The sequence below is a fragment of the Cryptomeria japonica genome, chromosome 9, assembly GCF_030272615.1.
Source record: "Cryptomeria japonica chromosome 9, Sugi_1.0, whole genome shotgun sequence".
NCBI classification, from domain to species: Eukaryota; Viridiplantae; Streptophyta; class Pinopsida; order Cupressales; family Cupressaceae; genus Cryptomeria; species Cryptomeria japonica.
The window spans coordinates 364,782,990-364,796,356 of record NC_081413.1 but is presented as its reverse complement, the minus strand read 5'-3'; the positions used below and the strand labels follow the sequence as shown (position 1 = coordinate 364,796,356).

General features: G+C 34.7%; 1 protein-coding gene across 2 annotated transcripts in view; it reads left to right on the top strand.

The window, feature by feature from the left end:
• LOC131076828 (integrin-linked protein kinase 1) overlaps positions 1-13,367 on the top strand; it is a 201,358-nt gene that overhangs the window by 20,865 nt on the left and 167,126 nt on the right. For both annotated transcript variants that reach the window (XM_058014157.2, XM_058014158.2), the window contains exon 4: positions 5,301-5,386. In XM_058014157.2, coding sequence (XP_057870140.2) covers positions 5,301-5,386 — 86 coding nt within the window. The remainder of the gene's footprint in view (positions 1-5,300; positions 5,387-13,367) is intronic.

Genomic DNA, 13,367 nt, shown 5'->3' with positions numbered 1-13,367 from the left:
AATCCTCCTAGTGATGGTAATGACATTGGACCACACAAATCAGTGTGGGCAAGTTCTAGTACAACTTTTGATTTGTGTTCACTTGAGGGAAAGGACCTTTTTGAGTTCTTCCCTAGAGTACATCCTTTACAAGTTCCAACATGATTAGATTTTAGATTGGGTAATCCTGTGGTAATCTTTCCTATAGAAGGTAGGGCACTAAATCGAAGATGTCCTAATCTTCTATGCCAAATTTCATTAGAGTTTGATACTTCATGATTTAGTGCTTGTTTTTGAGTATTACATAATTTGTATAAACTACCATCTCTAGATCCTATAGGAATAGCATTCTTTATGTTAGAATTTTTAGGCCAGAGTAGAACTTTATCTTCATGGAAGGTGACACGATATCCTTGATCAGCTAGTCCTGAAATAGAGACCAAATTCTTTTTGATACCTGGTACAAAAAGAACATCTTTCAATTGTAATGTAACTCCTGTTCTTAATTGAATTGAGCAGGTCCCAATTCCTTTCACTGGATAGGTAGAATTGTCTCCTTTGTAACTTCTTCAGTTGAGTGGCCTTCAAAGGTTTCAAATTGATCTCTAAATCCGGTTATGTGTCGTGATGCTCCACTATCGATTATCCACATATGTTTGTTTGAGTTTAGTTCGCTTGATAAGGCTAAGAAAAATAGAGGGTTCTCTACTTCCTTGACTTCAGCTATGGTTGCTTGAGCTTTCTTTCTTTCTGGGCAGAACCTGTGAGTGTGTCCAAATTTATCACACGTGTAGCATTGAATCTTGGGGAAGTCTCTGCTTTTGTGATTATTTCCTCTCTTCCATTTGAACTTCCTTTTCTTCCCTTTGTTGCTTGTGCTAGCATGTAGTGCTTGAATTTCTCCTTTGTTTGGACCCAACCCTCTTGTAATTAGTTGAGATTCTTCTTGAGTGCAATCATTCTTGAGTTGATCGAATTTTGGTAGTGTCGGTCGAGCACTAATGCCTTGAATAAAGGATTCCCAACTGGATGGTAATCCCTTAAGTGCTATTAGAGATAGCTCCATATCATCTACATTATTTCCAATAGTTGACAATTGGTCTTTCAACTCTGAAATCCTAATGAAATAAGATGTGATTGTTTCTCCTTTGTTCATGTAGATATGCATTAATTGCTGTTTCAAAGTGAGCAATCTGCTTGCATTATTTATTTCATATGAGTTTTGAATGGTATTGAACATATCATAAGCTGTAGTTAGTTTTGAGATGGTTGGAAGAATGTGATCTTTAACAGCGTTAATTATGATTTTCTTAGCCTTGTTGTTGTGTCTTTTCTAGGTTGTTTTCTCTGGTTAGTCTTCGGGCATCTTAGTATTTTCTTCTATGTATGCATCTAGTTCGAGTTCTTGAAGAATTGCTATTATTCGAATTCTCCATGAGACAAAGTTGGATGCGCCTTCGAGTCTATCTTCCACTCTAACATTGTTCACCATGATTGTTCTTCCTTTGATTCTGAATGCAAGTCTGAATTGTTTTAGAAAAAAAAGGTGGCACTATTTTTTATTTTTTCTCTACCAACCTGGCTCTAATACCATGTTAAGGAATCTAGATCAGAGATAGAGAAAACAATAGTCTAATAACATATAGTAAGAATAGACTTTTGATGAGATCACTGCTATGAATATATTGACCACCGATGTATATATACAACTCTGTCTATTAATCTTTTATGAAAACATCGACTGCTTGCTGGATCGTGAAATTGCCACGGTTATTGGTTTCATTCCCCAACAAGTGTCAATGCCGTTGCATAAATAGAGGAGTGAAGGGTCATGTCCACGTAGGGGCATGACTTCTAAGAGTCATGACCCTACAGGAACATGACTCTTCGTACATCGTTCACCGTTTAGTTAACTTTATTTACGGTGCTTGGCTTATTTACGGTTTGGGTTTACTAACTACTTCGACTGTCATTGGATAACGATGACAATCACTATCTATGTCTTTCGACTTCAACAGTCATTAAGATAATTCTGCTGTAGGAAATTTGTAACATGTCAATTAATCCGAATGAGGCTACATCCTTAAGATGCAGTCTACAATAAATCAAATTAAAGCTCTTGCTTCAACCCGAATGAGGCTACATCCTTAACAAAAAGAGCTTTAATTTGATTTATTGTAGACTTTGTGCTGCAAACATTGAAGATTAAATTAGCATAGTTAAGAGTTCATAATATAGAAAAGTTACAAGACTTTGTGCTTGTAATTTTTCCTATTCATAGTAGTTTGGTGTGCACCAAATCAGCAAACTTTGTGTTGTTGAATGCTGTATGCTGTTCTTATTCTAATCATTTTGGAAAGGTAGATAGGATAGTGGAAAGTAAAGACTTTGAGTGTTGTTTCTATTTTCTCGTCCTGAGGAAGTGATGGAAGACTTTGAGCTTTCACGAAAATTTCACTTCCTTTTCGTATAAACATTCGTGTAATTGATAAAGTTCCTTAAGTTGTTGTATTTGTTTTTTTAACTGTTGTTTCTTTTCTAAAAAGAGAAAATAATATCATCTTTTCTGAAGAAAAATAAAAGGATGTTGTTCCAGCCAAGTTAGATTAGTGTTTAGTTAATTTGTAATTGTAGAAAAGGGAGAGTCTTCCCTTAAATTAGGAGAGTTTTTAACTCACACACTGTGGCTGAAACCACAATTTTGCACATCTTCCTAGGTGTACAAAATTTTTAACCAATAGTTTCTTCTATGAAAACTGTCTGTTATTTTTTTTTAGTTGAAAATGAGTTAGGATCTATATAGTTTTTTAATTTCATTTGATTGGAATGCATTGTTTTCCAAACTTGTGGCCATAGGGATTACAATGATTGATAGTTGTATCTCCTTGGGCCAACTCTATTGTGAAGTAGACCCAAATCAGCCTTGTGGTTTTCTTCTTCATTTTTTATTCTATGAACAGCTCTCTTGTTTTCTGTTTTGTTTTTAATTAGTTAATTTAATCACTAAGGACAAACTCTATAGATCCATATCGACCCTCGTGGAAGTATGTTGACATGACAGAAAATGTTCCAAGTGTGGGGTGTATGTTTGGATTTGCAACAAGTGTGGTGTGAAATATACAAGTTCCTAAAACTGGGTGTGAATCCATTTGTGTGGTGTTCTTGGCATGAGCATCAGATCATGCACAGGCACGAAGGATGCACTTGTGCCAGCATTGTGTTGCAATAAATTTGAGAGTATAAGCAAGCAAAATAAGCAGTTGCATTTTGAGCAGGTCATCCTTTGGCAAAGAGAGGATCTCAATCAAGGAGCCTTCTCTTCTTCATCTGTTTGCATTCCTAAAGTTGAAGTAGAGGCCTGCTCAGTTTTGACCACACGTGAAGAAGAACCTATTACACATGACAAAATGAAAAGGCCATTGGAAAAGGCATTTCAAAATGAATTGTGAGAGATTGCCAATCAACACATTGCAAGATGTATCTATGAAATGGGTTGTCTTCTAATGTTGTTCAGTCACCAAGGAAGAAAATTTAGAGGCCCGCAGAGTTCACGAGGGCTTCAATTTCGAGAAGATATGTAAAACTTTATTAGCAATATGCTAATAATGCATCTTACTATTTATAATAATTGTTTAGGATTTCCACTCGCTCTTTCAATTATGGTGTTCCACCTATTATCCCAAATACCTTGTATTGATGCAGTCTTATCATTGCCTAATATACAATTCGTATCCTTCTGCAAGGTGATATTCTGCACAAATTATCATTAGCACTAGTGATCAATGTTATCTAAAATATCCTTTCATAGACTCTTGGGCCTTGAATGTTACATTGGAGAAACTGTCAATAAAACCATAAATCAAACATAATATTATTCACAAACCCTATGTATTCCAGAAACTGAATTAAAAAAATTCAATGCTGTCAATCGAGAAATCATATCTAACAATTATGCATCGGGAAAGTTTAAAGTGATAAATAACATTTAATTGCAAAAATGGAAAAAATAAGTAGGTGCTGATAAATTTTACATTCTAGCTTCTCTAAGCATTCAGGTTTCAAGTAGTCTTGGTAAGCTCATTGAGGGGGAGTAATCTGACTTCTTGTAGTTGAATTTCGATTTATCAGAGAGTAGTCAACAGCTGATATTATGCTCTGTATTCATTAAGATTGATTAATTACCTTTAGATTCTTTTGAAAAAATGCATCTTATGTGAATGGACAAGAAGGTTATATTAGTTGATCAACAGTATGAAATTATTTTGAGTACCATTTGGTAACTCATTTGTATATGTGTAGAGAGATTGAGCAAATTTGATCGGATCCCCTATGATTAGGTCTTTCATCTTTGACATTAGTGGCTATGTTTAGTCATAATCATAAGTGGGATTGGTTGGTCATTTATAAATACATGTGGTTACCAAGATAGAAGGTGCAGAAGTCACAAAAGGTTAACTCCCCGGAATAATGCCTTAAGAAAACTGTTGAACTTTTTACAATGCAAACTGGCAGCTCTTGAAGCTTCTCACTTAATTGAGGCAAGTTAAGTGTACATTGATCTAGTGTAAAGCATTTTCATAGGCTTCAAATTATGACCTAAGGGGTGGTACCTATGAACTTGAGAACAAACTCTGATCATATTCGCATGACTTCACTTTTGAATAAAAAATGCTGTTTATCTGTGATAACTCTGATCGTTGATAATATTTGTATGTGGAACATGTGAACTTTTTGGACTTGAGTATTAGAGGAATAATAATATAATATTTTTTACACAGGAGAAAATTTTCAAATAACCTTATTGGGATAATAATGCTTAATTGCAAAGTGGGAATACATTAAGGGTGCTGCAATACCCAGGACATTGTATTTGCTGAGCAATTAGGCTATAGTCAGGCCTCGCAAGTTCATTTGAAAGTGAATTTTATTGCTGAATTTGATTCCCTGGTGTGCCAACTTGTGAGCTTGAAAACTGTGTCAGATCATCCTTGTTTTTGAGTTTGCTTTAGAATGAACATTATTACTAAATTTTTTCCCATCGAAGTTGGCTAAATATAAGAAGTTTATGTTCATGATAATTGCAGATGTCGTAAGATTTTCCTCACATGAGTTGGACGTTCCTTTTGACAATTAGAGTGTGGTTTGATATGCTTTTGCTTAAAGTAAAATTTATAATGATATAAATTTTCTCTGTTGCAGTTCTTTTTATTTATTTGGTTAGGATATTATTCTCCTTACCATTCAAGCTTATTCTATTATGAGATAACTTTTAAACCATCTTAAGTAGCATGAAAATTGACTTATTTGCAATATGCAAGCAGGATAGCTATCAGTTAGCAAAGTGGAATGGTACAAAAGTTGCCGTAAAGATTCTTGATAAGCATTATTGTTCCGACTCTGAAAGCATGTGAGTGTTGTTTTAACTAGCTGATATTTCTTTATCCCAAATCTAGTAATATCTCTATTTCTTTGCTGATATAAATGTTGGAAATGAATCGGACAATAATGGGTATGGATGCAGATGCACAGAAGACAGTCATTTACTCTGCACATAATCTATCACTGCCTGATTTTGTGGCTCATTTGATTTTGAAGAAGACTTTCACTTACATAAACTGTCAAAAAAGGGAACTGGATAAGTTTTATGCATTGAACGTTTTCATGGGGAGTTCACTTACACTAAATGTCACTTGATGTGGAGAAGACTCCCACTTACATTAACTGACATTTGAGAATTTTTAGTTTTTATGGGATATGAGCAATGTGAGTTATCAGTCATCTCAAGATGACCACCATGATTAGTTGTTTCCTCAGATGACATTTTATTTCTTCATGTATGTTGGTAATGATTCCAAGGCAAGGGTGACCAACTTAGCCCACAAGCATTATTAAGCATTTGTTAGTAAAGGGGAGGAATGGTGAATACGATGCATGACTTTGGGATTCTCACCTGTTAGCTTCTATTTCCCATTTGTACAGCTTTTGGAGCTTGTAATCATAATGTCTTAGAAATAGCATATATATGGAAATAAAATTGTTATTAGAGCAAATGACTACTCATAGGGATCATTTTGAGATGAATTAAAATTCACATTGGTCAAAGCTCACAGAAATTAAAAGTTTGAAAAATAATATTTGTCCAGAGTCGTATCCAAGGACTAATCATATAATATTTTTAAAACAGGCTCATTTTTTACACTTAACAAATGCAATTTAAGCTCTCAAGAGACTTAATTTAGCCTCATATATCCTTTATTTGTTCAGGAGGTTGTTCAATATGGTGTATGTGTAATGAACCTTTGCTGTACCTGCCTTGCCTTCTTGAGATTAGGATAAAATTCGTCACTCCAGGGGTTTAGTTAGGGCAATAAATCGGATCGAGGGCTCCCTGCAACATTATAGACATGGCAATACATATATATCAGCAATAATAGTAATTCAGTTACATAAAAACAGACCCACTCAGAACGTTGGGGGCACTCCAGGTTGGCTAGGCTACCCATCCAAACCCATCCCGTCTCTTAGGGCTCATAGGGTCAGCTAAGGATGGGCCCAACATACCCCTGGGTGGATTTCAGGATATGTGTTAACGTGGTTTTACCCTTTTCCTATTAATGGTAGTGTGGATTACGTTCTTGTTTATTTACAGAAGCATGATTGCTAGTAATTGTAGTTTTTTTTGTCTTATCTCACATTTACGTGTTTTATGGATTAATGGTTTATGTATATTTATTCAATTCATCGCTGTCTGTGGTTAGAATTTATTTTAATAATTAATGATTGGACCTGATATTGCAGATCTTATGTATGGCGTGAATGATAAGTTTATTATAACTTTGATTGCTTTACGTTCTACACATTATAAATACGATTGATTCATAGAAAATGTTTATTTACAGATCTACCTGTGCTATTAATTGGACCATGTTTATTCCCGTTAAGATTAAGGTAAATTACAGAAATTAAGATTGAAGCAAACTCGCATATAAAAATACTTTCAATAGAAGATAAACAACATGGACGACCTGAGCCACCCAGACGGCTTAGTCGGGGAGCGTACTAGACTGCCGGCAATGGGGATAGGGGGGTGTTCAACACGTCTAGGATCTGGTTCTTCATCACTGGAAAGAACCAGCACCACTACCTCCCACATCAACTCAGCCTGATGCGTTCACAGACTATCCCGCTGGCCACTAGCTTGCAGTGCAAATAAAACTGAATTAATATTAATGCTAAGTAACAGGGTTACCTGTTTGTCGCTTCTCCTTTTCCGTTTTTCCCTCCTCTCTTTTCTTATCCGTGCTTTCCTTGGTGGCGTGGTTTATATCTTCCTGAAATCACCCGACCCCTTTTTGAAAGCATGACGTCTTTTCGGAGGCGGTTGGAAAGGATGCATACTTTCATTAATAAATTTAGTTAAAGCGTAAACACCTTAAATTGGTCAACATTATTTTATTAATGGTAAATTTGGAGAATATATGTGTTATAAATCTCATACAGTTATGCATCTCGCTGTCTACACAGGGATATGACAGTATGCTCAGTATGGTCTTCACTAATTTTCTTTGAGATTGCAGTAGCCACTTACTAAAATGGATTAAAACTGTTAATGGCTTAAATCAAATGAATTATCTGCTGCTCCCAAGTGTTTTGCTTATTAAATCAACTTAATGTAGAGTTATGGTTAATTGCTACTTTTTTGGAAAATAAATAAGCACATAGAAATTAACAAGAAATTTGAAAAGACGGGGAAAAAACAGTAAGAACATCACTGCAGTGTCAAAACTTACCATGGAAAATCCCTTACGGGAAAAAGCTTAGCAAAAATGGGACATGCAAGATGGCAACAAACACTACTGTATATGTTTTTTAACTCTCTACAATTAAGGTTACAAGGTTAATCACACGAGGAAACATGCATATTTATACTTGCAATTGTAAACAGACAATCAACATCTTGTGGAAGATGGAACTTGACAATCTTACTGCTGATATTAATGCATTTTATTTTATTTATAAACATTCCTTGGTTTTTTTCAATTATAGCTGTAAGACTATTTATACATTTTATGGTTTCATGTTTATCTCTAGATAGCTGTAAGTTATGTTTTATGTTGATTGCTTCTGCTGTTGTTTTTTCAGGTTGTTTCTATGTTTTGGGCATATTATTTAGTTATTTGGTTTTCATTAGCTAAGTTACACTACACTTCCCTTTTACTTTTCTCTTTGCTTGCAGCTTGGTAAGCAACATTTCACTTATCAGTTACAAGTTTTACGGCAAGTTCTAGTGTAGTTTTCAAGGTTGCATTTTGAAGACATTTATTCGCAACAGCTCTTATTGTCATAACCTCTATTTGTAATAGCTCTAACAGTGATAACATCAATTTGTAACAGTCCTCATTGTAACAGCTGCTAATCTTAAGTCTTCACTTCAATGAACAATTTATAATGATTATGCATATGTTCTTCAATGGCATAAAAGACTCATGTTTGTTCAGCTTTCAGCATGTAAGGGAAGACAATCAATTCATATTGTATTCCAAAACAACTGAAATTAAGTTTAGAGGTTACATCGATGCTTAGACATTTGTGAATCCCTTTTGATCTTATTGGCATTTTAACTGACACCTTTTAGTGTGACAAAAAATGGAAGAGATGCGCTGTAGAATTATAAGGGGAAGCTCCTTGTATAAAATAAACTAACCTACTATGGATGGTATGTACTTGCTATGGACAATCTTTCCAGTGGCTTTTAGAGTAGTTTGCGTTCACATCTATGTTACCCCGAGTTTCCGGGACGGGGACGACAGGGGACGGGGGTACGAGTTTCCGGGACGGTGGTTTTTTTGCCAATTTTGGGGACGGCAAAGGGGATGGCAAAGGGGACAGCTATATAAAAATAGGAAAAATTAAAATTTATAGGGAAATTTAAATTTTCATATGAAAACATGGATAAAGCATGCACATATACATTATAGAACCTTAACATATAAGAACTAGCAGAATTCTTATGCCAAATTTGTGTTAAATTGAGAGTCAAAGTCAAATTGCTTATATAATTCATTGTCAAAATTCACTGTCAATATGCAGAATTTATGGGGACGTCCCCTAGGAGTCCCCTGTCCCCGGGACGTCTCCGGGATGGGGACACCTGAAAAAAATACTGGGGACGCGTCCCTGGGTAACATAGGTTCACATCTAATAAAATTTAAAGTGCCTTTTTGGATTTATGTAACACAGTTTTTTGTTTGAAACAAAAGTACACAACACCTAGAACACAGTAGTCTAAATGTGTGCAATAAGATTGACCATGATGCCACCGTTGCAATGTGTCCTTGTAGTATAAGCAAGTGGGATACTTGTTGAATACAAAGCAAGTTTGTTTCAAAGGGTTTTCAACAGACAAGAAATAAGCTTTAAGGACTAAAGATATTATTTTCCTATAATAAAATGATTTCAATAATAATATGTTAGCTATTGTAGTTCAATTTGGATGTAGGGTGTAAAGTCCCACCCTATTTGCTACTAATTTATTTTGCCTTTCCAACTCGGAATAATTTTGTCAAATAGTTAGCTTGCTTTCTTGAATGTATCGTTTCAGTTTGCAAGTGCAAGAATTGTTTTTTGATATAGTTTAGGAATGTATATAATGATTGAACATCAATTAACATTTGAAACTTGAAAAGGACAAAGATCTTAGTTCTTTAAATTGATATGCAGTAACAGAATTATAGTTTGCTGACCTTATTGGCAGAAAATCAGATTGAAAGTAATAGTTATTAGAAAATACAACTTACTGCAGCAACACAGAGAATCAGAAATGCCTATCATTCAGGAATATTGTGTCAGCCAAGGTAGCTAGAAGACTCTTCACCATAAGAGAAACATAGCAACCAGCATTAATCCTTGTTTCGTCCAGCTTGAGGGTATTTGCAATGCAGATAAAGCTTGACCTGTGAATTACTGCACCTAGTTTTGAGGATACTTTCAGAAGTTTGCCTACACTGATTTTATTCTAATTAAGCTTCTTCATAAAGCCCAAAACACAGGAAGGTTTCCTATGACCAGCAGATTCAAAGCATGAGATGAATATTGAATCCCACGCCTAGGGTTTCCTGAATCAATAAACCAATCTGCTTAAAGATTTGATGAGATATCAAACTCCAATGCTTCCTTCTTGAAAATCCCTCACATCCAAATGAAAACTTGACAACTATGATCTCCATGCCTATGACTTTCCAAACTTCAGGCCATGAATTAAGAAAATCACTAGTGTATCAAATCCACACCAAGCAAAGGTATAAGGCACACCAAACAAGGAACTCAATCCACACCAAACTCAAACCAAAGTCTCTGGACAAATTTTGAAGTATAAACCACGCCAAGAATATGGGAAAATCCATGCCAGGATGAAGTGAATAAACCAAACCAAGAAGAAATGTCAATATTGCCTTTGAATCCTCTTGCAATCCTATCACTGAAAAAAACCATAGAAGAAAATCTCAAATCTGAAAACACTGTGAAATACCTGTAAGATATCTCTACCAAGAGGCATTTCGTTGTCCAAAGATTTGAGATGAAATACCTGTAAGGTCTTCCACCACCGAAGTTGATTTCCAAAATAGGGTTTTCGTTGTCCAAAGGCTTGAGATGAACCACGCTTGATCTCTTGAACCCCATTAGAGTTTCTTCTTCTCAATTAGAGAGAGATATCAGAAATAATAAACTTCAGCATGTTCCAAATGATCTCCAAAATACCTTTTTATAAACTTGTCCAAGCCCAATGCCTTAATTAGGGTTTCACATTTTTTAATTTAACTTTATCAACTCCTTATGTCTCCCTATGTTGGTGTCCACCTCAAGAAAGCACTTTATTTGATAATTTAAAGCCTTATTACTCCCTAGGCACCAAAATAAAGTCACTTTATTAAATAAAATAATGTTTAGTTAAATATATAATTTAACTTGAATATTTTAATTTTATTTAAATTAATATATCTAAACACTCAATTCATCAAGATAATTAATGCAATCACTGACTATCCCAAAATAGTAGCACTACGAGAACCAACTGAATTTGTTAGGTGACAATTGATGTTGACACAAGCTCATACTATAAATATCAGTGTTCTCTGAGGACCAAAGAGAACAAACCAATAAAAACTGAGAAAGATTAGTGCCATGCAAGAACTTAATATAAACAAAAATGTTTTGTAGGAACCAAAGAGAACAAACCTAGAAAAACCGAGAAAGATTAGTGCCATGCAAGTGCTTACTATAAATAGCAGTTTTTTCTAGTAACCAAAGAGACAAAACCAGAACGACCTAGAAAGATTAGCACCATACAAGAACTTACTAACAATAGCAGTGTCCTCCAGGAACCAAAGAGAACAAACCCCAAAAAACCTAGAAAGATTAGCTCCATGCAAGCACTTACTAAAAATAGTAGTGCTCTCTAAGATCCAAAGAAAACAAACCCCAAAAGATTAGGGCCATACACTATTGCTGAAATCCATTGAAACTGAGAATTGGGCTCACCAAGAACATTGGAACACTACTAGCGAGACTAAAAACCTCCAAGAAGCCCTCGAAACTGGCCAACACTTGTAAAACAAGATGGCAAAAAAATGAGGACATTATAGAGGGCCCATTAAATGGATGTTAAATGTGCCTTAAAAATGGCATAGTTGAGGAGTCTACGTGTAGGAGGGACAAGTATTTTTTTGAAATGGGTTTGAAATTTAGTAAAACATTTGACTGATTGAATAAAGCACTAATAACATGGCATTTAAAAGTGGACCTCACCTATTGAGGATAGAATTTAGGCAAAGCCCATTTGTTCCTGTTTTTTATATCAAAGTAATTAGGAATGATTTCTAATGTGAAAATCCCTAATTTTTAATGTTTTTTATTTTTATAGAAAATCAATGTTAACTTTAATTTTATTTTTTAATTCTCTATGTTACCTTGGATAACTCTCGTTTGCATCACAATTAGTTGTGGAACTAATCTTGCAATCCTAATCCCATTTGTCTTTCACCCCATTGATGAATCACTGAGAGTGTTGCAAAACATTGTTTCAAAACTTTGACACAAATTTTTTCCAAAATTTTTATTCAACTTAAGCTCGTGAATTGTGAAAATCTTGTGTAGTATTGGTAATTATCTAGTCATTGTGATGGTTTATGTTTACGCATGCAAAATGATTTGATTAAAGAAGAATTGATATATGAATTAATGCCCAATAGATATAATTTTTGTGATGAGTGTGATAATTTCTAGTGAATTGTTTAGATATGGTTTCAACTGCTAAGAAAAATGAGACATGGTGCATATTTTTTGCGAAACTGTATAGTGGAGTCAGCATTTAATCCAATTGCAAATTTTTTGATGGACCTTATTTACTTCTTTGAAATTACTTAATTGATATTTGAATTGTCATCTCTTGTTAATGACTTAAAAGTGCTTTTGGATTAATCCAACAAAGCTCACATAGTTTAATCTGGAAGCATTCTTAAATCATCTTCATGGACCCTGGAAAAATCATGCCTACTACCTCATGGTGATATCAATATGTAAAGTTGTATGCTTTTTTTGCCCTGTTTTGGTGGATCTCTAACTGCAATTTAACTTTTAGATTGGATGCTGTTATACTTTTTTTGGCAGATCCTTCGAGAACATGGATGACCAATGTAATGTTAAAATCAACATTAAAATATCAACAATGCGAATTTCATTTGAAGTAGATATGCTTGAAAAGTACATCCTTTTACCTTGCAACAAAATTCCGATACAGCGAAAATAATCTTAACTAACCAATTCTTCTCTATATCTGGAGAGATTGTTTGGGATCGTTTATCTTCTGTTTGTTGATGTTTTTAGCCCCCCAAAGTGATTGTAATTCAAATGTAGGATTCAGTAGAACATGAATTATTACTTTTCTGCTTGCTTAAAATCAAATGAACTTTAGATGAGTATGTACTGCTCAAAAACAGAGAAATACAATGATGTAAATGAAAGAATTCACCATGGATACTCGAGATTTTTTCTTGAATCTCTGAGGAGGAAAAGCAGCTTGGTAGAAGCAATTGCTTGACTACCTTGATGTTATTAATGCTGAAGAATGAATATAACAAGTGGATATAAATCAAATTGCTCCTGTCCTCACTGCCAATCTCCCAAATTCACCATTAACAACCAAATTCTTCAACTCAATCCATACAACACTCACTCTTGCCTCCAATGATGCAACTATGCTCTCTACATATATTCGTAGCATCCAACTCGTGTATTGGAATGATCCTCAAACAGAATTATATGTGAAAAAGTTATCCGTTTGTTTCACATTCTCTCCTTTCGGCCAGTTGTCATGAAACAAGTGGTAATCC